This window comes from Patella vulgata, chromosome 2, assembly GCF_932274485.2.
Source record: "Patella vulgata chromosome 2, xgPatVulg1.2, whole genome shotgun sequence".
NCBI lineage: Eukaryota > Metazoa > Mollusca > Gastropoda > Patellidae > Patella > Patella vulgata.
In genome coordinates, this window is record NC_065880.2 from 15,257,975 (window position 1) to 15,285,492 (window position 27,518).

At 33.9% G+C, this 27,518-nt stretch overlaps 2 protein-coding genes across 2 annotated transcripts in view; one reads left to right on the plus strand and one right to left on the minus strand.

The window, feature by feature from the left end:
• LOC126810542 (beta-1,4-N-acetylgalactosaminyltransferase bre-4) overlaps positions 1-14,230 on the plus strand; it is a 72,826-nt gene extending 58,596 nt beyond the window's left edge. The window contains exons 5-6 of the mRNA XM_050535671.2: positions 5,290-5,391; positions 7,494-14,230. Coding sequence (XP_050391628.2) covers positions 5,290-5,391; positions 7,494-7,626 — 235 coding nt within the window. The 3' untranslated portion in view covers positions 7,627-14,230. The remainder of the gene's footprint in view (positions 1-5,289; positions 5,392-7,493) is intronic.
• A 4,017-nt stretch (positions 14,231-18,247) lies between these two features.
• On the minus strand, positions 18,248-26,895 carry LOC126810544 (coiled-coil domain-containing protein 83). The gene is made up of 9 exons (XM_056098617.1): positions 26,734-26,895; positions 25,124-25,257; positions 24,152-24,236; positions 22,409-22,577; positions 21,784-21,951; positions 20,731-20,822; positions 20,567-20,635; positions 19,729-19,850; positions 18,248-19,276 (listed from the first exon to the last, which is right to left on the minus strand). Exons 2-9 carry the CDS (start codon positions 25,234-25,236, stop codon positions 19,120-19,122), a joined length of 975 nt encoding a protein of 324 aa, XP_055954592.1. The 5' UTR covers positions 25,237-25,257; positions 26,734-26,895; the 3' UTR covers positions 18,248-19,119.
• Positions 26,896-27,518: the final 623 nt, after the last annotated feature.

Consider the following 27,518-nt stretch of genomic DNA (forward strand, 5'->3'; position numbering starts at 1 on the left):
CATCAGTTACGTTGTAGACTATTTGATAGACGTGATCTGTGAAATTAGGACTCATCACATCTTGTTGTGTAATGATGGACGTATGATGGGGAGTACATGGTAACAGAACTGATATATGTTGTAGATTGAAGATCATTTAAGACAACCTTGATCGATCCTCACAATCGCTAATTGGAAACCCGTCTTGGCAGGCTCAACTAACAGACTGACGTGTATAGAAATGAATTATAATGTAAATGGATTGTCTTTCAAGATTCTATTATTAAGTTCTCCAAGACTAGTTTCTGGATGGTGGCCAACCGTCACCTCCATCTGATGAGAAAAATGTAGCAGACGGGATACTTATTTCTGTCAGCGTACCTTCAATGTCTTTCGATGTTGAGCAAAGATCACATGTGTTATAAATGTCTTTATCAATCTATGATGATTTGTTGGTCTGTACCACTACCATTTTTTTTCGCAGCAATGACAAATTTCAAAAGAACAACCAAACATGTGTTTTATTGTCTGATAATAAATTAAGTCGTTTTAGTGTAATAAATGAAATGAATTGAAATGGGGTTTAACGTCTTACTGTTCTGCTCCTACCGGGCAAATGAAGACAGGCATATGCCATACAGTATGCTATGAGGGAAATTTTGCCCGGACAAAGGCACTACAGCCTACTCTTATATCGAATTCCTGTCCAACCGTGTGGGTTTTCTCCGGGTCCTCCGGTTTCCTCCCACGCTCAAACAAATTGTTGAAATAAAATTGAACCATATGTTAGTCTCGATATGACCTAGTTTGTGTCGAGTGGATGTTAAACCCATTTCTCTCTCTTCCTTTGACTTCATGTCACCCATTGGTTCCTTGACTGGGGTAATTATGTCATGGGTTTAACTACATATCTCAAGATGATTATCACCATTAATGTCGAGGGGGGATGGCAATCTGTTTCACAGAGAATTACGAGTCTAGTGATAAATCTCTGTCAAAGATGACTGCCTTAACACCTGCTGTCACAGCACGCAACGTCAATCATTGGCTGAATGGCGCGTGCATTGTTTACATAAGACGTTACTGCTTCGGAGAAAATGCTGCATTTTAGTCATTTTAATACCCATTTACACTAAATACGTCAAACGCCTTTATTTATTTTTCCAATACATAAAAAAAATGTTTTAGAATTCAATTTGTCGCAGGTCAGATCAGTGTGGGGGGATGGATGGCCGATTGGTTAGCATGTGCGCGCTGTATCATAAGGCCTGTCATTGAGTCAACTGGCGTGGTTTCGATTCCCCGGTTGTACGTGACAAGGAGTAGGGTCGCCTGTCCAACCTCGTGGGTTTTCGTTCGGGGGTCCTCCGGTTTCCTCCCGCTGCTAAAGACCCCTACGCACAAGCAAATTATTGAAATAAAATTAAACCATATGTTAGTCCCGAAATGACCTAGTTTGTGTCGAGTTTACATTGTTTACAATACAAACATTTTAAGTCATTATAAGTCATTAATTCAAATCCCTTTTGAACATTTGATTCTACCAAAATTATAAATTTTGGGAGTTTTTAATGCAATTTCTGAAGTCAATATTTTACTTTCTCTTATCTGTTTAAAACATGAATAGATTAGCAGATACTGTATATAAGAATAGTTTGGGATCTATAAAGATGAATGAAAAAACTGAAGGAGACTGTATCATGCAGGCTATTGGATTAGTAATCGTTTCCGCCGAGAAGAATGTTAAATGAATGAGAATGTTAAAGATGAATGAAATAATTGAAGGAGACCAGGTTAAAAATCTACTGTCTGTCTTGCAAAGTTCCTATTGAAAAACCTGACCACAATATAATTCATTTCTCTCTTTAAATTCCCAACAGGGATAAAAATTTTGAATGTAAAATTGTAGGAAAGGAAACATAAAGCAGGTATAAGCTCTCACAGGCTTTCAAGAAAGTGTATGTCATTAGTCGAATACTTTTCTTCACAAGTGGTGGACATTAATGGAGAGCGAGAGAGAGAAATGTCCACCACTTGTGAAGAAAAGTATTCGACTAATGACATACACTTTCTTGAAAGCCTGTGAGAGCTTATACCTGCTTTATGTTTCCTTTCCTACAATTTTACATTCAAAATTTTTATCCCTGTTGGGAATTTAAAGAGAGAAATGAATTATATTGTGGTCAGGTTTTTCAATAGGAACTTTGCAAGACAGACAGTAGATTTTTAACCTGGTCTCCTTCAATTATTTCATTCATCTTTAACATTCTCATTCATTTAACATTCTTCTCGGCGGAAACGATTACTAATCCAATAGCCTGCATGATACAGTCTCCTTCAGTTTTTTCATTCATCTTTATAGATCCCAAACTATTCTTATATACAGTATCTGCTAATCTATTCATGTTTTAAACAGATAAGAGAAAGTAAAATATTGACTTCAGAAATTGCATTAAAAACTCCCAAAATTTATAATTTTGGTAGAATCAAATGTTCAAAAGGGATTTGAATTAATGACTTATAATGACTTAAAATGTTTGTATTGTAAACAATGTAAAGTCATCACTCCCATGAATTTTATTTTTAGAAATAGAACACCCCTTTATTTAATTAAAATGAAATGGGGTTTAACATTCTACTGTTCTGCTCCTATACTGGGCTAATAAAGACGGGCATACACCTTACAGTGTGCTGTGAGGGAAATTTTGCCCGGACAGCGGCACTACGGTCTACTCTTATATCGAATTCCAACTGTCAAGGGATTTTTTATGTGCACGCCAATGTGTACACGGGATCTCGGTTTTTCATGCCATCCAAACAACTAGACAGCTGTTCTTGTCAGGCCCTCCGTCCTGCATCACTGACAAGGCCGAACCACGCCGGAAAATCTGGATGAACTTTCTCAGCCAATGCAGGGATCGAACACCCAAACTCCAGGCTACCGAGCATACAATTGGTAATATGGGACATAAAGGAACAAAAACAATATTTTTATGTTCCGAAATGTCTAACTCTTGCGTAGTCGGTTAAAATCTGATATTCTTGAAATTTGTATTCATTGTTTACACTAGTGATACAAAGAATCTTATCGATTTTTTCCCCTTTAATTACTTTTGTGGATGCTTTAGTTTCTACAGTTATCATCTTACTGGCTTCAAATTGATACACCGTGTTTTCTTGAGACAAACAAGACTAACTGTCTTTAAAGGGACATTATTCAATAGCTAAATCTTCCTATTGCAGGTCTTTCTTTATGCCTTAGGGGGGTTGGATGGCTGAATGGTTAGCGTGCGCGTGCTGTATCATTAAGTGTGTCTTTGAGTCGACTGGCGTGGTTTCGAATCCCCGGTTGTACGTGGCAAGGAGTAGGGTCGCCTGTCCAACCTCGTGGGTTTTCTCCGGGTCCTCCGGTTTCCTTCCACTACGTGCAAGCGAATTATGTAAATAAAATTAAACCATATGTTAGTCCCGAAATGGGTTTTCTCCGGGTCCTCCGGTTTCCTTCCACTGCTAAAGACCACTACGTGCAAGCGAATTATGTAAATAAAATTAAACCATATGTTAGTCCCGAAATGACCTAGTTTGTGTCGAGTGGACGTTAAACCCCATTTCTCTCTCTCTCTTTCTTTATGCCTTAATTAAATGTTACATAAATTATTAATTAGACATTTATTACCTTATCAAGACCGTAATTAATTCTCGATGCCATTGGATACTAAAAATTTTCAACAGATTCAAATGGAATTGACAGTGAAAACTGTCAAAATGATTTGATTCAAAAACATATAATCGAGACTTTGTTTGTTATCAGTAGAAATGACAATTGAGATTACGCTGATTACTTGGCTTAGAATGAAGTAATTTGATTGAAATTTTCATTATCTATTTTTTAACTATTATAACAAGTACTGTCAGCTCTTTATCTAAATCTTATACAATGCCCCTTAATGATTTTAAATAATTATTTACAAATTAATCGTTCTTGATCACTCTGAAAATTTTTGTGGGAGTTCTAGATGCTAAATTTATCATCAACTTTTTGGACAGTTTGGATAGACAGATTGTGTTATGAAGAAATGTCATGGTGCCGTATCAGCTTATTTTGGCTACAATCTTTTCTGGTACTGGCAATCCTAGAAAAATGCTAATATTTTAGATCGAATGATGAAGCACGAACGTTTCATAGAGTAAACGAAGACTACGATTTATTCAGGAATATTACTTCAAATGGATTAAGAACCCTGGACCGAGTGTATGTTGTGTTGGATATATGGAAATAAAATAAAAATTATCTGTGGTGTTTTTATACGACCACATTTCAATATTGTCGTCGCCCTGTCCGTCCGTTCGTCGGTCCGGCGTCCACAATTGCTTGTGGACGCTCTAGAGGTTAAAGTCAAAATCCAATTGACTTTAAATTTATACACAGTGTTTAAGGTCATGAGATGAAGAAGCCTATTGATTTTCAGCGATTTCCGATAATTACTGCCAGAGTTATGGCCCTTGATCACTTCAAAAAATCTTGTGGACGCTCTAGAGGTCAAAGTTAATATCCGATTGACTTTAAATTTATACACAGTGTTTAAGGTCATGAGACAAAGAAGCCTATCGATTTTCAATGATTTCCGATAATTACTGCCAGAGTTATGGCTCTTGATCACTTCAAAAAATCTTGCGGACGCTTTAGAAATCAAAGTTAATATCCGATTGACTTTAAATTTATACACAGTGTTTAAAGTCATGAGATGAGGAATCCTATTAATTTTCAGCGATTTCCGATAATTACTGCCAGAGTTATGGCCCTTGATCACTCCAAAAAAATCTTGTGGACGCTCTAGAGGTCAAAGTTAATATCAGATTGACTTTAAATTTATACACAGTGTTTAAGGTCATAAGACGAAGAATCCTATTGATTTTCAGCGATTTCCGATAATTACTGCCAGAGTTATGGCCCTTGATCACTTCAAAAAATCTTGTGGACGCTCTAGAGGTCAAAGTTAATATCCGATTGACTTTAAATTTATACACAGTGTTTAAGGTCATGAGACGAAGAAGCCTATCGATTTTCAACGATTTCCGATAATTTCCGAAAAATCTTGTGACATTCTAGAGGCTAAAGTTATCATCCGATTGACTTCAGATTGATAATTATTTAATGAGTTGTTACTCTTAATCAGATTTTAGTGTATTATAAATGTTTCATTACCAAAAAAAGTAAAAATATGCGACAATACTTGTTGACTGCCCGGACGATTTAGCTGCTGTGGGCATATGTTTCGTTGCCTGGCAACCTATCTTTTGTTATTTCAGAATATTACATACGGGTTTAAAGATTACTCGTCCTCCTACAAATATTGCTAGATATAAAATGATTAAACATACGAAGAGGAAACCTACTGCATGGGTTACAAGGTGAGTCTATTTCTGTGTTTATACCACATTTCTGTCTGAGATTCTATGATTACCTAGCTATATATATCAAATTACATCCCACTTTCTTTTAGCTTTTATACTTTAAAGATACATTCGGGTAGTTATTTCCAATAAAATTATGGCAATTTTGGTATACATTTATATAGAAAGTAGTTCAAAGTAGAGACATCCAGTATTACTAGAAAAATACTGGATTCCCTGAAAAACAAGATAAAACAAGCGCAAACAAGATAAAAAGTAATAGTATACCTTGTGTGACGTAAGGAGTGTTTCTTATGTGTTAATCTAATGACTAACGGTTCTGACAACTTTGAGAGAATTAAATTATGTCCAGTAGACACTGCAATTAAATGACAGAATAATCCAACAATTAATTTAGGTTTTTATATTGATGGTAAATAGACAGTGAGTAATGACAAATACAAACTCAATGGGATTCTCCCTAAATCAACAAGGCTAAAAAAAAAAAGATTCTTGTGGCAGGGGTAGTAGTATTTTCTTGAGATTAAAATTTTTTGAGAGTGATTTGAAGCAAACTTTTTATACACAAATGTGATGACAAAATAAAAATACAAAAAAAAAACCTCCCTCCCACATCAGATTTTTTGGAAGGATTGTCTGAGGACCAAAATATTTTTTTTTTATATGGCCTAATGTGTGATGATGTTTTTCACTGAAAACAGCAGTATTTCTATCTACTCTTGTTTAATTAAAACTGTCACATGATTCTTTATAAACATAACCAATCTCCAAGGCTGTCTTTTATACCTCCGAACAACTAAACCCACTTCTTCCTGTCATTCATGAATATGTATTTCCCCATAATTAAGGATTCCTTATCTAGCTGATAAATTATATATCTCGGGTTTGGTCCAGTATTAAAATTTGTATAAAACCAGTTTATATAGAATATAATTGATAAGAAGTCTAGTCTGTCATTCTAGGCAACAGTGCTCTATTGATGATATCTTGTATATGTATGATTCATACACAAGAAACCATGCATAAAGCTATTTTAGTTCATGCTTTCATTAATTCTATTTTATATTAAATACTGCAATTTTGTCATGACTGGAACTAATTGGTACCGTAGAATCATGGCTTTCTCTCTTTTGTTTCTCAAACAATTGTTTGAATATTGAAATATCAATATATTTTAAGTGTAATTACTCTTTGAAGTCATGTATGGAAAGGTTTCCACTATGCTGTCCACAAGCATTGTAAGTGGACACTTTAAAGGCTCAAGTAATTATCCAATTGACTTGAAATTTATACATAATATCTATGTTCATGAGACAAACAATCATATTGTTTTCCAACAATTTTTAATAATTACTGTCAGAGTAAAGCCTTGATCACTTTCAACAATCTTGTGCACCATCTAGAGCTTATTTTTATCATTCATTTGCCATTAAGTTTATACAAAGCGTTTATATTCATGATTGGAAGAAGACTATATATTTTCAGTGATTTCTAATAATTACATTCAGAGTTGTTGTCCTTGAATTCTATGAAAATTGAAAAATCTTGTTATAAATCTTTCAAAGTCTTATCATCTGCTTAAATGAAATTTATACACTGTTAATGAGATGAAAAACCTATTGATTTTCAATGATTTTAATTATCTCAATCGACTGAAGTTATCATCTAGTTGCCAGGAAAAACTAGAATCTGATCAAGTTTTGATTATTTCCTATAATTATTTAATGGGTTGTTGTCCTTTGTTTTAAGTGTCTTGTAAATGATCCCATCACATACACACACACACACACACACACACCCACACACACAAAAAAAAATCTTTATGGACCACACAGATGACATAGCTGTTGTGGGGGTATGTTTCATTGTACGACAACCCATTTATTATTTTTTTTTCAAGTATGGAGCCACCGTCTTTCTTTTCCAGTAGAAATATTTATCAAATTGATTGTGTGTCTGGTTTTAATAACCGAACACGGATATATTCAGTTGAAATATTAAAGCCTCCAGGCAAATCCTATTGATGTTGCCGTTATTTATTAAAAAATAAACCGCCATTAATTACAGTAATGCAATTTTCTTCCTTGTTTTTCTTACAGATCGAAACTATTGAATACAGCCGTGAAAAGGTTTAAAATGGATGGATTAAACAGTGTTAAATATAATGTAGTGGATATTTATTATAGATCATTATATACGCATATCTTGGTCGACGTAGGCCAGCTTATGTGATGATGTCATTTATTATTAGGTTTAAAGGGTGACAACTCTGTGTAAATAATCTATACTGGAATGATCGGTGACTATTGTGAGCATAAAGAAAAAACTGTGAAATTGAAGTTAAAAGCTCCAATGATTTTATTTTTGTTTTTACCTTTTAATCTTATGGTGAAAGGAATAAGTGGATGAATGAAGATAGAGTGTATGTATGAGATATTAATTTTAGAGTTAATAATGAATGTTATTTTAAACTAGAAAGTATGTAAATATCACTGGATAGGCCTATTAAATAATGTACAATACATGGAATTGATGTACATATAAATTTGTTTTATAGTAGCTTTTAGAGGGTAAGTTGCTGTTGGCTGTTTATGAAAATTAAAAGACTCTTTAATTAATTGGTAAACATAGGTCTAATTCTTTATTCTTCAATGTTAGATATTTTCATTATTTTAGCCCTCATCAAATCTGATTAAAACACAGATCCTATTTCGTTTCGTTTTTATAGTTCAAAATTTCGTTTTACTTGTCTTTACTACACTAGGATCTGGAAGAGTTGATATCATTGACGTGTTCTGAATGGTGTGAGGTATTAGCCAATGAAATGGTCTGTTACGGCGAGCTTTAGGCATGTTTTGCACGGAACTGTGGGTAATCCACTAGTAACATCAATGCTGATTGGTTAATCAAATGTCTGACATCATAGGGTCAAAAGTCGCTCGTATCACCTCTGACGTGACCTATCACAACAACCAGTCAGATCTTCATGTAGTGTAGGCCATCGAAAGTATAAAAAAAACGAAATGAAATATAGATCTGTAATTTAATCAGATTGGCCCTCACCATAAAAATGTTGGTAGTAAAAAGTATTCTTATGTAGACAGATTTGTCATCTTGTGCCTACAATGTGAATGAGAAATATGGCGTGACAAATTTTCTTTTACAATGCTAAATGACATTCAGAACATGCAAGATAATTGAATTCAAACAAACATTGTTTCAGAGATAAGGAAAACTTTGCTGATTCTGAGATTGGGTTCAGTAAATAACATTAACTATTAAATGTGTATTTCTGATTCAATATTCAGATAAATGCTGAATTTATATGTGTGTCATGAGTGGCGGACAGATTCTAAAGCCTAGTCAAAAGATTTGATGATAAATGCTTCACAAAATAAATAAAAAAATTTGTCGCCAACCTAGGGGCAGATTAAGAGAATGGTAGTTCCAAAGGGCCCTAGCGACGTGGCGTATGGCCGACCTCTCCTAGAAAAATTTAAATATTACATTGTCTTAGATGAGATATAGAGCACTTTTTTGACAAAAAAAAATTTAAATTAGATTCAACATCCTGCATTTCTTCACCAACTGGACAAATGAAGACGGGAATATGCCATACAATGGGTGGGGGATAATTTGCCCACACTGGATTGTTTTTAGCTATTCTTCTACAGGCCGATAAAATTCATTGGGAATTTCCGGCATCATTTCTCCATTGTCAATGGGCAAGGAGCAGCATTGAGTCATTAGGATGGGACGAAAAATTGATGTTATAGCACACTGTATGTCCATCTTCATTATATCAAGGTTGGTGCAGAAAAGTAGAAAGTCAAACCCCATTTCATTTATATTCACCACAGGGAAAACTAGGGGTGACAAATTGATTGTACGTAAAGCATCTGTCATTTTCACTGTGTATACAGAGGTGAAACGTGTTAATAGGAATATAGGAAGCTTATTCAAATCACAAAGTTTCTTTGGCAAGGTTTTACTGAACTCACCATGATTACCGGGCAATAAACGTTTTTTGCACAAAAAGATTGAGGTTACTTCAATTGTGAAAGCTGAATTATAAGTATTTGTAGGTGAAATTTGTTTGAAGATTTGTGTGCCTTCCAATTGGAAACAAAAAGCGAACCCTTACTGGCTTAAACTGGAGTCAAGGGGGCCCTTTTCTCCAATCCAGGGGACCCTGCACAGGACCTGGCTTTCCCTGTCTAAGAGGGGCCATATCAACTTTTCTTCCGGGATTTGGCGTTTTCTTTCAGCTTTCTTCTTGGAGTTCTTCAAAAATATTTCCGGTTGGAGGCTGCCACCATTATAATCCACTTGTGCACCAACCTATATTTTAATTTATGATGAAAATATAAGCCTACTGAATTAAATAATAAAATCTAAAACTAAGAGAGTTTAATATGTAGCCTATTATCTATATACTAATATCAGTTTATAACTTTATTTTACTATTCTATAGTATAGCTTATAATAGTCTATTGCATTGCATAATTAGTTACATACCCATCACCGTCCCTTTAAATTATTAATAATAAATCCAATAGAAGTAACAAATTATATTACATGTTATTCATAAACTATAACCCATACTTCTGATTTATTTAGGCGAGGTTTCAAAGTGTATTCTCTCAATGTCATCAAGCTAATATAATATGTAGTTTATTAATCCACCCAGTTCCTAAATGCCACTATAAGAATGCATATTATTCCTTCAGTATTTTTGTTTTAAAGTTATATAATTTAAAGCATAATAAAAATTGATTAATGTACCTCATATCAAATATATAAAATATAAGTGTAAATATGATTATAATTTAATACTTGTAAAATTGAGATGGTATGAAACACTGCAAAATATTTAGTGTTAAATTTGTCACCTTTTGATCCTGTATAGGTGTTTGAAATAATGATTTGAGTTTAGAATATTATGAATTTAAAAAGACAAAAAACATTATTAATCTATATTTCTTGCTCAGATTTATTGTCATTTTCATAGTTTGGTTTCAACAAAAGATAATGAGAAACCAAATGAACATTGGTAGGTGTTAATTGGACACTTGATATTTTATGGTGTATAGATCTCATTAGTATCATATTTTGTTATTATTATTATTATTTTATGAACATGTATTGTTAATTAAGATAACAAGGTTACACTGCAAGCATTCAAATTACTTTGGATGACATCGACTTTTTAAGAAGTGATTATCTCCAATATAAAAACAATACAGTTTACATCATTCTTTAAATCACAGGTTCTTTTGTCAAATATGACAAAAATACTCAAATTTTAACTGAAATTGTCACTCGGCAAACCTCAGCAGATTCCAGTACCCTACATCTAGCCTCGGCTGTATGACGAAGTCCACTATTGGAACTACTTTCAAGTTCCCAGTTTACCAACTGCGTTGCCCATGAGGATGCCTTTAAAGAATGTTTTATCATACAAATATTTCAAAGTCTGAAGCTGTTTTTCTTTCAAGTTTATCTGATTTTTTTTAAACAAGGGCAACTTTGCACTGAAAATTCTAAACAGGCTTCAACAACACAATTTTGATAACTTCTTTTTAAAAGCGTCATGTTTTCCTAATAAGTAAACCGGTGCCGCATTGCAATTGTATAGGCGTAGGTACATATCACTTACCGTCATACAGCCGAGGCTAGATGTAGAGTAATGAAATCTGTTGAGGTTTGCCGAGTGTGAAATTGTTGGTTCACAAAAATAATTTGAAAATGCCTAAAAAAAAACCAACATAAAAATAGAGGTGTTTAATTTTTAAAGTGTAAATGCCTACAGATATACTCTATATATACTGTTATTCATTTGTTAATATTGTTATCATTGCCAAATAATATGTATAATATGTGTGATAATATTATTATTATGTATATTATCGATACATAGATTTATATCTTTATCCACTTTGATTAAAGCACTAAATGAAGATTGTTTTAGCCTTATAAATAGCGCAACGGAAAAATCATGTGGTGAGGACAAAATAACAAATGTCTTGAAAAGCATCCACACACTAAAGACAACAATATATTTGTTGGTCATGAGCCTCTGACAAAATTTTAAAATAAATATAGTGAAGTTGTAATAAACAATCAAACAACTGGCCCTTAGTTCACAAAGCATTCTCAGACTTAAGTTAAGAATTTACTCAAAATTGTTCGCACTATTTTAACTAAAATATAGATCATTATAAAACTTTCGTTGTTATAATGTATCAAATACATCAATAAGAAACTATGTCATAAACAGTGATTGAAAGTTGAGTAAATTCTTAACTTAAAGGAGCTAAATCGCTAATATTTTGGACCTAGAAATTGGCACAAATGGGTCGCAACACATATAATAATGTAATATGAATTTATATAAACTGTTTCACATTCATTCGTGTCCGTTTTACTGTGAATTGTCACCAGTTATGTTCGGCGAAATACGCCAGAAGTCTCAACCGCAAGTCAATTTCTAGCGTCTGGTTATTCCAGTCAACACCGATATTATTTATTGCGCATGCTCTCCAAAATAAGAATATGATATCACCGTTTGACATGACTTGTGGAATATGTCTAGCCTCATTCTCTGAGCACCTTGTTACAAATGGCGCTGAAACGCATTATATGATATCACCGTTTGACATGACTTGTGGAATATGTCTAGCCTCATTCTCTGAGCACCTTGTTACAAATAGCGCTGAAACGCATTATTTTGTCTTAAATATTGGATATCAGAAGCCCATCTTTTCCAGGTTAGATCACAACACCAATGCTGATTTAAATAGCAAAAAAATTTGTGTTTTCAATGTCGAAGATTTTGGATGATATTGAGTTACGGACTTAGCTACTTTAAGTCAGATAATGCTTTGTGAACTTGGGGTCCGAGCTATGTGACTTTGTGTGTAGATTCAATGTGTTATGTGTTGGCAAAACGGAAGCAATAAATGTGTAATTTAATTACTATAATTTGACTGGGGGGGAGGAAAGGGGGGCTTATAAGATTGGTACTATTATAATGTGCCTTAAAAACAAAATCATATTATTTACTTCAATTTATAGATAACTGGGAATTTCTTTAGGTGTTGGCTTTAATGTATTTGTTGATATATGTATAGAAGCTTATAAGTTTATTGCATCTAGAATAAAATTATCAATATTTACACTGGACATTGTTTAGCACGCACCATGTCCCACCATGTCGGCATATGTTGCAAATCAAAAGTAGAATTTTAGTGGTTCGGCTTAATTTGATTGATTTCTTAACTTTTATCATTGTCATAAATTCAATATTACTGCCAGCTGGGGTTTATTCCCAAAATGTATATTAGAAACTTAAAAACATGTTAACAATACAATGATCAACCTATTTTTGGTTTTGGGTAGGATATATTGTTTTTTAAGGTGAGGGATATTGTTTCTGAATGATGTTAATCAATATTGAATCTACTAATGCCACCAAGTTAATCCAGCTTATAAAGTAATAAAAGTTTCACAGGCTAGGCAGATTAGTTTATTTCATTATACATGTAATATATATAGCCTGGATCAATTTATATTGCTCTGTTGCTCTGAAAACTAGATGGGGCCATTGACCAGGTTGTTGTGACTACTGTTGGTATTAAATTAGTTTTTTTCCAACTTCTACCCAAGTACATGACATAACCCAGTCACTCCCCAATCTGATTAAAACACAGATCCAATTTCGTTTCGTTTTTTATAGTTCAAAATTTCGTTTTTACTTGCCTTTACTGTAGTGTAGGCCATCGAAAGTATAAAAAACGTAACGAAATATAGATCTATATTTTAATTAGATTGGTCACTCCCCATATGTGTTTTAGAAATATGCGAACATCTTATTGAGCAGGACAACATAAATATATTTAGTAAAGATTAGAATTAGATGTACTATGATGTTTTAGAGTTGATAGAACTATGCAAGCCATAATGTATAGTATTTAGGCTTCCATGATACTAGACTATTTTGTTTTATATATAATATACCGGTAGTATAAATGTTTCATTAATTTAAATTGTGATTATTTTGTGATTTAGCAACAATATTATTATTAGCTCTGGTCACTAGATTAATTAATGCGTCCAGATCATGTTGGTTAGTTACAAAAAATAAAATTACTTTCAAAAATAAGAAATTGAGTATTTCAGGCATACACATATTTTGATATTGATGTACCCTTATTTAAAATACCAATGATACTTGATGAAACATTGAAATAGCATAATCATTTCATTTAAATGCATATGCGGGTTAGTGTCTGTATTGTGTAATATATTGATACAACTCTCTGGCTGACGCCCTTGTGCAAAATCAATATATTACTTAATGTTGCTTTCGACCATTAAACTACACTTATTGTATAGGCTGTCTTGAAGGTAAGGTCTTATTAATACTCCATAGCATACACTGAAGACATCTTGCCTGCATTTAGCATTTACTTTTTACTTATATAGAAATTAATTTGATTTCATTTTAATATTACATTCAGAAATATTTATTATCAAACTATTCTGAGATTAGAGATTGCATTTTTAAATAGAATATCATGAAATAAACAGACATTTTCTATGAATATTTTGTCTTCCTTTGAAGTAGCAGAGTGTAACTTGTCATTTGTCAAATTAAGAAGGGTGTTTATTGTTTTGATTAAAATGTAAAGCACTATATCTGTACATGTAATAAAGGGGGAATTAATTACATTATGTTTTAATTTACTCAAACTGAAGCAGAAAATGCTTAAGTTATAGTCTAAATTGTTTGTTAATAAATTATATGTAAATATTTGTTCCTTTTCGTTTTGTTTATTTGATCTTGGGTTTGCTTCTGGTGTTTGCCGAGAAAGTTCCAAAGGGTTTTCCGGCATTGGGGCGGGATGGAGGGCCCTGTAAGGAACAGCATGCAGTCGTTCGAATGGGACAAAAAAATGAGGTCCTGTGTACACGTTGGCATCCACCTAAAAGAAACCAGGTTAGTTGGAAATTAAAATAAGAGTAGGCCATGGCGTTGCTTGCCAGGGATAATGTCCCTCATAGCACACCAATTCTTAATTAGCTCATGATCAGTGCAGAAAAGTAGTACCTTACACCATATTTCATTTATTTGTTGGTTTTTTTTAATGGCATAACACAGTTTATTTTATCTAGACAACCAGTATTGACAAGACAAACAAAGAGCATAAAACAAACAACAGAGAAAGAGAAATGGGGTTTAACGTCCACTCAAAACAAACTAGGTCATTTCGAGACTAACACATGGTTCATTTTTATTTCAATAATTCGCTTGCACGTAGGGGTCTTTAGCAGTGGGGGGAAACCGGAGGACCCAGAGAAAACCCACGATGTTGGACAAGTGACCCTACTCCTTGCCACGTACAACCGGAGAATCAAAACCCCGCCAGTTGACTCAATGACAGACCATATGATACAGAGCGCACATGATAACTATTCGGCCATCAAACCCCCCTTAATAAATAAGACATACCAGCATATAAGTAATAATAAATATCACACAGATAAATTTTATTTGCACAATGAAAAAAAAAAAAAATTCCAGTTGAAATCAAATACATTTTAAAGTGATTTTGATTTTAAATAAGCTTATATTGCAGTTCAATATGGCGGATTGTATTTCATGACATTATCCGATAATATTCAATATTTTATATATACAACTATATACAACATCTGTAGAATTTTTAATTGTTGTCAATCACATATGGCTAAAGTTAATTATAATATTATTCCTTTTTAGATCAGAAAAGGTTTTCTTTCTGAATTATTTAATTGTTTGGGTTTTTTTTTATTAACTTACATAAATCATATAGTTACTAGATGTTTAACCAACCAACCTCTTATAAATAAAATCATTTTGGCACATATTTATCATAGATTACCTCAGTAGAAAAATGGATTGACAGGCAACTAAATATGTGCTCACTGACAGCATTATGTGGGACACATAATTTTTTCTTTTCTTTAGCAAATATAGAGAGAGAGAGATGGGGTTTAACGTCCACTCGACACAAACTAGGTCATTTCGGGACTAACATATGGTCTTTTATTTCAATAATTCGCTTGCGCGTAGGAGTCTTTAGCAGTGGGAGGAAACCGGAGGACCAGGAGAAAACCCACGAGGTTGGACAGGTGACCCTACTCCTTGTCACGTACAACCGGGGATTCGAAACCACGCCAGTTGACTCAATGACAGGCTTTATGATACAGCGCGCAGGTGCTAACCATTCAGATACCCCCCCCCCTTTAGCAAATACATGTATACTGTTTATCTTTAAACAAATACAATATTGTCTTTAATGTATAAATATCTGTAAATTTCTTCAAACCATTTTCATAGCATGCAACTTCACGAGTGATTGTCACCTTTGTCTGGCAAACTTTAGCAATGAGTGTGATGTAATTTTTAAAAAAACATGGATGATCTTTAAAAGCTTGGGTTTACATTTAGCTTAAATTCTATCATTATGGTTAAACTGTAGAAGGAGAAACCGCTAATAATGATGTACATGTATGTTAGATCCATCAATTCTCTTTCATGATTTGTAAACAACCACATGCATTTAAATGCACCCAATTTATTGCTGTTTGTTCATATCTTATTGATTGGTAGCATTTTTGATCATTGGCTGAGTGACAGGCCAGTTATCGGGATTACAATCAAGGGCAGCTAACTCTTCATCTGTTGGCTGTCCCTGAGGATGAAGTCGCATCTGCGTTCCATTAACATTTAATAGTTTTAGTTCTAGTGGTCCAAGTTGCAAATAGTCCTGAAAAATACATCATTTTAACACATACAAAAAAAAAAATGAAAATAACAGGTCATGTTCAGTTATTTATGACAGAGTAATCTCATTGTAATACTCTCCAGGGTATGATCAGCTTTAGTTTCAAACTGTTTACAAACTAGCTTCCTTCTTTATTTACTTATGGTGATAAATGGGCCTTACAAAATGGCTGAACAACTGGGCTAATGAGGGAAATTAAGCCCCGACAGTGGCACAACAGACCTCTCTTATTTCAATTTACCACTGTCTGGAGATCTACCAATAAAATAAACAGGACTTTGTTGGGGGTTTTTTCCCATTCAAATAACTAAATGTTTTTCCTCTACCACTGACAAGGGTAACAGCTACATATTTTTGGGGGTAAATCAACACTTTTTATGAGAAAAGTTTCTTGGCTGTGTGCTTTATCTTTTATCATCAGATGTGGGACAGGATGTGCACTCAAAGCACGAGATAATGATATAGGCATTATGTGATATCACAATTAATGCTTTGCATCCATGAAATTGAATCACAATGTCATTGTATTAATTCATAATAAAAATTGACGTCAAACAAGGTGTTGAATTTCTGTTTAAAAAGCTCAATGTGTATGTATATACACCAAAATGACAATAGAGACAATGCGGGAGGGGGGGGGAGGGAGAGATACATTGTCTCAAGAACCTGGCAAACCCCCTCCTGCAAAAATTCCTGGATCCGCCCCTGTAACATACCAGGGTATTTTCTTGTCTAACCCCACAGCAAAATTTGGACGTTCTAGTTAGTGAGACTAATTGTTGACAAAGCAACTCCTTTCAAACAATTTACAAAATTTGAAAAAAAAAAAAAAAAAAATGACTAGTTCGAATAAGTACTAGATATATCCCATTTGTTTAAATTCCAAATTAGTTTCATTTGGAAAAATTTGCATTTCAAGTCAGCCATACGCGAAGGGAGACAACAACAATTATGTCTACTGACTTTCACGTCAATATCACTTTGCCCATCTCTTTAACTTTCTTCCAATATTCATTGGGCTTAACACTCTCTACCACACTCTCCTACCTCCCTACCACACTCTCAGTGTCTTGGCAACAAAGTGACGAAAGGGACGAAACATCATGTCAACCCTTTGCCAGAGTATAGAAAGCTTTTAAGGACAAACGCGCGTAGAGGAAGAAGGATGCAATTTATTTACATAAAAATAACGGCAAGCATTTTTGTCACCACCTGATAATTATCAAAAAAAGTTTACTTTATTATTTTGTGGCCTGGATTTTTGGCTGGCCCATAGGCACATGCCTTATTTGCCTTATGGTTAATCCAGCACTGACTCTCAGTGTCTTGGCAACAAAGTTTGTATGAGTTTGACCATCGGAATTTGGGATACACAAATTGGAAGTATCATACTAGTAAACATGTAAATAACTATCCGATGTACATATCACTGTAACCAACTTATGGTCATGGTTGTTATCCTTCCACCACTACACCATGAATATTCAGAATATTCACCAAAACCTGGCCAATGTCATTTCAAACCCTCTTCCTAGATTCAAGACCAAAATCTAAAAGAAAACTAACATAGACGGTGTAGGGTTTGGTGTGGTGCAGGGGGATAGAACGGCTCTAAATAAAGAGGAACTACATTAAACATTTTGTGATACAGTATCCAACTTTCTTTTTTTTAATTTTAAGATACTTACACTAAAATCTTCCACTTCAAAAAATAAACTTTTATAGAAGTCATTGTTAGATTTGGTATCTCTTATTTCTGTTTAAAAAAAAAGGAAGAAATTATGGTGAACAGACAAGAGGATAATTCTAATATGAAGAAAGTTGAATTTGAATTCTATTAATTATTGTACTTTTATATCGTAAAGATGAAAAAAATAGTATTAGGTTTCAAATTGTTACACTATTGTGTCTCAAATTTTATAATAATGACTTTATATTAACAGGATTCCAGTGGATCCAGAGGATTTGTCTTATAATAAAAAGTTTCTCTTGAAATATTAAAATTCAAATGTAATACATACTATCATCTAAATCATCAATCTCATCTTCACCATCATCCTCCTCATCATCATCTCCATCATCATCTTCATCACTTATATCATCTTTTACCACCGATAATATCTTCTCTTCTATAGCTCTATGTGTTGCACTCTTTGGTCGCACTAAATCAATTTTGGAAAACCACATAAAATACAATCTGATTAAAACACAGATACTATTTTGTTTCGTTTTTTATAGTTTGAAATTTCGTTTTACTTGTCTTTACTACACTAGGATTTGGAATTGTTGTTATATACCCGCATTCTGGTTGATGTGAGGGATTAGCAAATGAAACGGTTTGTTACGGCAAGTTTTTGGCGTGTAGTGCACAGAACTGTGGGTATCCCAGTAGAAACATCAACGCTGATTGGTTAATCAAATGTCTAACGTCATAGGATCAAAAGCTACTAGTATGACCCCTGACACGACCTTCCACTATAGCTGGTCAGATCTTCATGTAGTGTAGGCCATCGAAAGTATAAAAAAAACGAAACAAAATATAGATCTGTATTTTAATCAGATTGATCAAATAAAATATCGAGAATTATAATAATTTAAACCAATGAGGTTGAACCCAGCAGGGTGGTAACATTATTTGTCACTTTAACTCATCTTACAGGGCAACCCATGTTGTCACTTTATTAACATAAACTGAATCTACCCATTTACTTAACCAAGACAGTTTATAACATTAGTACAATAATGCTTTTCTGTTTCATTAACCCCATTTACACTCGGCCTGATAAAGTATACTGAACAAGGTTCGGATGTGGCCCAGATAAAATTCAAGAAGCTGTACTCTTTACACTATCAGGGTCAGACATGTTCTTAGCATGTTTATGCGTATAACTCTTCACAGAACAGTTAAATAAATGAGAAAATACTTGCATTTAGATGGAGGTGTTGTGATGGGAGTTCTTTCATTTATTAATAATTGGTTTAAATCTATTTCTAATATACTGGATTCTTCTAAATTCTCACCATCTTCAAACTGAGTTAAGTAAAAATTTCTAAAAAAAAAAAGATACTTCGTAACAAGCATATAGGAATATAATCAATAAATATCGGGGATAAAAATTAAACTCAACAAGGTGTGCACCATGGATTTCTATACATTTCTATATAATTTTGGGGACCAGGCACTGGGCTCGTGGAGCTATTCATCTTCTTGTGGATGACACTCTTCGAAAAAAGCATTAGGCTCCACCGATTCAAGTACGATCGACATGAAACTTGCCTTGCTTGTTCCTTGAACAATTGCACATGATTGACAGACTTCGTTTTTTAATATGATGTCACAATCCAAATTGACGGGGATGATGTCATACTTAGTTCCTGGTCCATATAGTAGGCTACTATCATACTTTATATCATACTTATTATATCATACAAGGTAACTATAGTATAAAAGTTTTATTTTAGTCAAGATAATGTGAGTTCAAATTTAAAAAGATAAACTTACCTTGATATTTTGAGATCATCTATTGTACAATCAAATAATTGACTCATTATCTCTAAATTACGTTTTTCTAATTTCTCTACATCTGTCTTTATCTTTTCCATCTCAGCGCTATGTATTGCTACCTTTATTAACACAATTATTTAAAAAATTAATGATAAATACTTTGCTGGCATTTTTATTAGAGAGTGAGAGGGAGAGAGATTTTAACGTCCACTCCACTCGTCACAAACTAAGTCATTTCGGGACTAACATATGGTTCAATTTTCTTTCAATAATTTGCTTGCGCATAGGGGTCTTTGGCAGTAGGAGGACCTGGAGAAAGCCCACGAGGTTGGACAGGTGATCCTACTCCTTGTCACGTACAAGCGGGGAATCATTCAAAACCATGCCAACTGACTCAATGACAGACCTTCTGATTCAACCACATTAATCATTTGGCCACCCAACGCCCCCATTTTCATTAGACTACCAAGTATTTTTTGTTAAATAGGGACCACAGCTGACCATTTTATAATCAAAGATTAAGAGTCAATGTTATTATTGACTTACTAAAATATCAAAAAGACAAACAATCAACAATAGAAACCTCTATGTATATTGGAAATGGGTTGAGTCACTTAAAGTTTGACCAAAATGTAATATGAACATCTGTACATGCATATTACAAACATGTCAATCAAGTCTCTCTAATTATCATACACAACTACTTCGGGGAAAAAACCCAGTGATATTTGTTCAATCAATTCAGAATACTATCTTATAATATTTAATTTTAAAATCATTTTATATTTCTATCAATAACCAATAACCACAGTTTATAAAAAACCCAAAACATTACCTCCCGTTTCAGCCAGTCATTATCAAGAACTTCTTGTCGACTATGTTTATCCAGTTTCTCCATGGCTTTCTACAAAATAGAAGATATTATTTAACTAGAGCAGTTATTCCCCCTGAATCACATCTCCTGATTCTGAACTAACTGGGTATAAAACCACTACTTACATCTGAAGCCAAATCTTTTTGTTTAGCTAAAGTTTCATCTGTATAAATCTCTATCTCCACTTTAGTTTTTTCTAAAGATTTATTTAAATGACCTGAGAAAGAAAAAAACATTTTCAAAAAAAAATAATTATCAATTACAACAAGATTCTTTGGTCATCCACCCTCCGACACCCCTGCACAAAAACTGATGTGTTTTCAAAGTTTCATAAAGATATCTTGAGTTGTTCCTGAGTGTGCCCAGAGCCATGCTGGCTCAGCGAGTCGGATGATGGCTGGGAAAGTTCATCAGGATTTTTCAGCATGGCAACCCCTTGTCAGGGCCTTTACGAAAAACTGAGCTTCTGAAAACACATTGACGTGCACGTACAAGAAGCCTTGACAATTGGAATGTGAAATAAGAGTAGGCCATAGCACTGCTGTCCGGCAACATTTCCCTCATAGCACATTGTATGGTGTATGCTCATCTTCATTCGCCCAGTCGGAGCAGAACAGTAGAACGTTAAACCCCATTTCATTTCTCCTGAGTTTGTAACAGAAACGAACCATGACAAAAGTACAAACTTGGCCCATTTCAATATTACTCCCTTTTTAAACTTCATTTGGAGTGGGATAATAAATGTATATCATTAAGTAAAACTGATAAGCCGACCCAATATTCACATTGCAGCTCTTATATTCTTCTACTAGTGAATGGATGAAAATAATTACATCTTAAGAGTCCCAATTTTTAACATACAAATGTAAGATTTCCAACTGAAAATCCATTAAGAGAGAGAGAGAGAAATGGGGTTTAACGTCCACTCCACACAAACTAGGTCATTTCGGGACTAACATATAGTTTAATTTTATTTCAATAATTCGCTTGCACATAGGTGTCTTTAGCAGTGGGAGGAAACCGGAGGACCCGGAGAAAACCCACGAGATTGGACAGGGGACCCTACTCCTTGTCACGTACAACCGGGGACTGAAAATCCATTAAGAAGAACAAGAGACATTTAGTTTTTGATCAAAAGATCATAAAACAAAACCAAAGAAATAATATTTTTTGTATACCTGCCATTTCATCAAAACTGTTTTGCATATCACGTAACTCTTGTTCGAGAATCTCAATCTGTTTTTTATGTTCAGATTGGCCTTTATTTTTATACCTCAGCCAATTATCAACTTCTTTTCTTATTTTTTCAATGTCTGTCTCTTTCCTTGCTATCTGACTTTTGATATCTACAATGAAATTGATTAACATGTTATATCACAAATTTTTTTATACGCCCACATTTTCGTGACGCCCCTGTCCGTCTGTTCACCTTTAGTTTATCCAATTTTAACGAAACTTGAAATATAGGTGTATATAACAAAGATCTTGGTTCCGTAACTTCATGGATTATGGCCCCTGATTGTACGAAAAATAATGTTTTAGCTTGTGGACACTCTGTCCATCTCTTGCAACCACTGGTTTAAAAATATGTTGACTTGTATCCTGATTTATGAATAATACAAATTAAGACCTTACTTCTTTTTATAGATGCATTCAACATTTTTTATAATACAAACAAAAAATGGTTATCATGTTTGGAAAAATTCTAAATGATTGAAAAATGACAACTGTTAGTTTATCATTATGACTAGATCATTTTGATTGTCTTTATCCCCCCCCCCCCCCAAAAAAAAAAAATTCTACCTGTTAATTCCCTTTCTCTTTCTCTCTGTCTATCCCATTTTTCCTTCATAGCTTTGATGACATCATCTCGTGTTTTGATTTCTTCTGCATCATAAGCCTTTTCTACATCTTTAGCTTGCTTCAATAAATGCTGAATCAGTAATTCTTGTTCGGATCTCAGTTTATCATTCTAGAAATAAAACCGAAATTTTCCAATCACAAAAATGTCATTTTGTTAAATATTGAATGGTAGTGGATAAATATGAAAAGTGAGCTAATCTATAAATATTTATTTTGTGAGATTTTGAAGATAAATGAAAATAACGGCCAAACTGATATATAAGAAAACAAAAAGAATCCCAGAAGACAAGAGAGAGAGAGAGAGAAATGGGGTTTAACGTCCACTCGACACAAACTAGGTCATTTTGGGACTAACATATGGTTTAATTTTATTTCAATAATCCGCTTGCGCGTAGGGGTCTTTAGCAGTGGGAGGATACCGGAGGACCCGGAGAAAACCCACGAGGCTGGACAGGCGACCCTACTCCTTGTCACGTACAACCGGGGATTCGAAACCACGCCAGTCGGCTCAATGACAGACTTTATGATACAGCGCGTACACGCTAACCATTCAGCCATCCACCCCCACTCCCAGAAGACAATCCTGTGGGTGTGGACTTTAAAGATGCATTATGTAAGAGGTAAATCTGAATATTGCAGGTCTTTATTTTGGCCTCAAATTCTATAAGCTTATAAATTAATAACAAAACTATACAGTTATATGGGACAACAATCACTGGTTTATTATACACAGGCACGACGTTTCGATAAGTATTCTCTTATCATTATCAAGGTGCTTGATAACGATAAGAGAATACTTATTGAAACGTCGTGCCTGTGTATAATAAACCAGTGATTGTTGTCCCATATAACTGTATAGTTTTGTTATGTTTCTAATTGCTAAATGCCACTTAAGGATTATATAAATTAATATTTAGACATTTATTCTCATGACAAGGCCATAATGGACTCCCTCGACTATCAGATGGTTGTGATTTTAAATGGATCGAAACACCATTGCCATTCTATAATTTAATTTAAAAACAGACTATCAAGATTTTGTTTATTATCGTAACAAGGGTAGATATGAAGATCAAGACTACGCTATTCCTCAAACATTCATAACTGAAATTTTCAATATATTCCTTTTTCATTAATATATATAACTATTCATGTATCACTATGTCCTGTTACAGTTATCCACCACACAAAGTATGGAAAAATGTACCTCTCTCTGCCAAAATAATACACTAATAGATTTAAAGATACATTATGGGAGATTCGATAACGAGTTGGCTGTTCTCACTATAATAGTTAAAAACTAGATAATGTAAAGGCAATTTGCTGAAAATTTCATTCAAATTGATCCACTATGAACCGAGAACTAAGCGATTGAAATTTCCGCCTAGCCTTGATCATCATTACTAAAGTCAGTACGATAAACAGCATAGTCTTGATTATCCATTTAATCGTTAAATCGTGAAGGAAAGTTATGCAGTATATCGGCTCATAATCCACTAAAGATCACAGGCTAGCAATGCCATCTAGAGTTGATTATGGTCTGGATAAGTTAATTAATGTCTAATTAATAATTTAGAAAACATTTCAGGCCTAAAGAAAGACCTGCAATTGACAGATTTAGCTCTTGCATAATGTATGTTTAATAAGAGTGCGATTAAACACATTATATTTCATTTTTCTTACCCTATCCACATGTCTTTTATTCTTTTCTTCCCAACCTCTTATCTCAAAATTAACATCTTCAAGTTTAGTTTCAATTATATTAATTCTGCAATAAAAAAATTGTAAATAATAATAAAACTTTACACTACAGGGTGCTTGAAATCAAACATGATCTGCTGCTCTGTGACACTATAAAAAAAACATGGAAGTTTACATATTTTACCAAACATATCTTAATAAAATACTTTATCACCCAATAATACATTCTACAGTAGATATCGCTTGTGTGATATATTTCTTAATCTACTGCGATATCTCCTTAGGAGATATCGCTTTATATGAATTTGATTGGTCAGTTGAAAAGGAACTACTTTTTTTTATTTTCAAAGAACAGTTCATTTCTTATTAAAAGTAACTTTTTTTATATTAAAAATATGAACTATTGTTATTCAATTGACCTTGATGGAAACACTGGGTGAATATAAAGGACTTTGCAATGCCAATGGTTGAATTGCTGTCAAAAAATGATGTATCACTACGACGTAATGTTCAGTAAAAGTGAAATCTACAGCAAAGAATTATATTTATCTATTTGTGCATGTAAGAAGGGATTGGGTGATAGATAAAATCTCCTACTCGTCTTTTTGATATCAAAAAAGACTGGTAGGAGATTCTCTATATACTAACAATAACATAGCTGATCATGACTAAAATAATACCTTTAGAAATATGCCCTCTTTTTTTCAGGCATTCCATTCCTGTTGGTTTGTTTTCATTTTGTGCGAAGCCTGTATCACTACAGTCACAGGAATGTAGAGCGCAGTGGACACTTATGGCTGGCCCCCAGATCTATTCACTTGAATTGATCATATGTTTATTATATGCAAATTGCATTGTCTATGTATATAATGTGTCTTGTTTGCAGCCTTGCCTTGTTTATGCATGGTACTGTCCTCCTGCACTTAATTTTAAACAACCATAAAATAAACTTACTGATAAGCTAAAATAGCTTCTTTAGTTGTCATCTGTGGTTCTTTGGATTTTTTTCCTCCCTTCTTTCCCTTTTTTCCCTTCTTCCCTTTTTTCCCCTTTCCTTTCTTCCCCATCTTTCAGCAGTCAGATTTCAACTGAAAATAAAATAATGATTGATACAATTACAAATTATATGAATATTCACTGAAATGGATTGATCAAAATTAAACATACAGACCATTATTGATGTACCAGCATTAAAGATTGGGAGTAAATACCACGTAGTTCTACTATGAAATAGTCTTTTTCTGTCCATTACATTTCAAATCTGTCAATCAAGATTCACCACAAGTTGCAAGCTCACACATAATAATTATTATAATTGCTGTTTTGTCAAGCAAAGTGGATGCGGTTTTCTCTGTTGTGTAGGCATGTGCTTAAAGATAGATTATGGATGATTAGATAAAGTGCTGGCAGTTCTTACTATAATAGTTAAAAAATAGATAATGTAAGGGGGATATGCTGAAAATTTAAGTCAAATTACTTCACTTTGGGCCGAGAAAACCTCATTTTAAAAACACTGTAGCCTTGACTTGACTGCCATTGTTACTGCTGATATGATAATCCATTTTTGCATTTAATCATCAATGGGCATTGAACAGCAGCTTTCATTAGCTGTCACATTATCACTGAGGTTAAAAAGTTATTCAGTTAGATTTTATTTGGTGTCGACACGCAACCCAGCAGAAACATATATCCTAGAAACTTAACCAGTAGTAGGTAGCCTACAGCCAGGCCAGAACAGTCATGCCCGAAAAATGTCGCACAAAGTAGAGTGGCTCCTGGCAAAATGTTTTGATCCATAGTCAATTCAGTACAAATTTTTGATATTCAATTAAAAGAAAAGTAAGATTTTGGTGTTTTATTAGATTTCGCGCACTTTATTTTGCCAACTAGATGAAATAATATTTTTTGTTTTCACTTTACCCGTCCACCCGAAAAGTCAGATTGCCCAAAAGTTAGTGGGGCCAGCCACCCCCTCCCACCCCCCTGCCTCTTACACCTATGACTTTGAGATCAGTACTTTATAATAATAGTAATAATATTCACTTTATTTCAAAACAGTGGTCTTTTTAATTACAAAAACAACATTATAGCGCCTTAGCCTTAAGATTTTTGCAATGTAATATATACTGAACGTCAAATCAAAGATTTAAATGAAATGAAATGGGGTTTAACGTCCTACTGTTCTGCGGTTACTGGGCTACTGAAGACAAGCATGTGCCTGCAAATGACCAGGAACTTTCTCAGGCAACACCGGGTCAAGGATTTAAACTGAAATTCAAAAATAATAACACTAACAGTTGTCGTGAGTTGAGTTAAATTGTTGAAAAGCCCCGAGCAGTACATGTGTTCATCAATGAAACAAAAGTGAAGCAACTCTTGGCTGTTATAAAATAGATTCTTTATGAAGAATATAAAAACAGTCCTATGCACAGAGAATCAAGCCAAATTGGACACGGTACCTTGTCTACTGAATCTAACCTGAACCGTCCGACTCCAACGACGAGTAAACCACAACAACGGTTGTTACAACGGCCCGATAAATTTACACAAAGATATATACCAACCTTAACTTAACTAGAAATATGTTAATTCAGAGTTCGCTCCATCAAAATATATAGATGATCATGAAATATTAATGGTCAGTATATCCTGACACAGAGAAATCAAAATATCAACAAGATTATCGAAAAAATAATTCTACTTTGGACGCCATGTTTGTTATGTTTAGCAACAGTAAGTAGAGCTACACCAAAATTTAGTTTCGTAGTCGTAGACAGTATTATCAAGACACTGTTTGGTGGTTTTAAAAATTTTCATCGACTTCCATCGTTTATAATTTTTATAACATTAATGGAAATGAATTTCAAATTCCAGGAAAGGGGTATTAGACCAGGCCATATGTTTTATGAGTATGCCTACATTGTCAATTTGTAAAATGCACCTAAACACGTGATATGAAGGCGCACTGTCCACTGGTACTTTTGATGATGTCAAGTGAAAATCACTCGCTTTTGGTAGGCCTTTCAAGTATTTGGGAGATGGAAAGTAGCATAGTTAGGTAAACATCATAGTACGCAGCATTCACATCCCAAAAATTGTCAAATGTATCCCGAAATTCAATTATTGGCTATCCTCGCGCCGACGGGAAGATCCCCATATAATGTATGCCCCAGTGCTTCAGATTCCATTTAAAAAAAAAAAAAAAAAAAGTTTCGAATGTCGGAATGAAAGGTAATTTCAAAATCAAAAGTAATCCCACAAAATCTTTATCTGTCTTAGATAAATTGCCGTGACATAATGCAGCATGTCATCGATTGACCAATACAACCTCATATTTATTTATTTTATA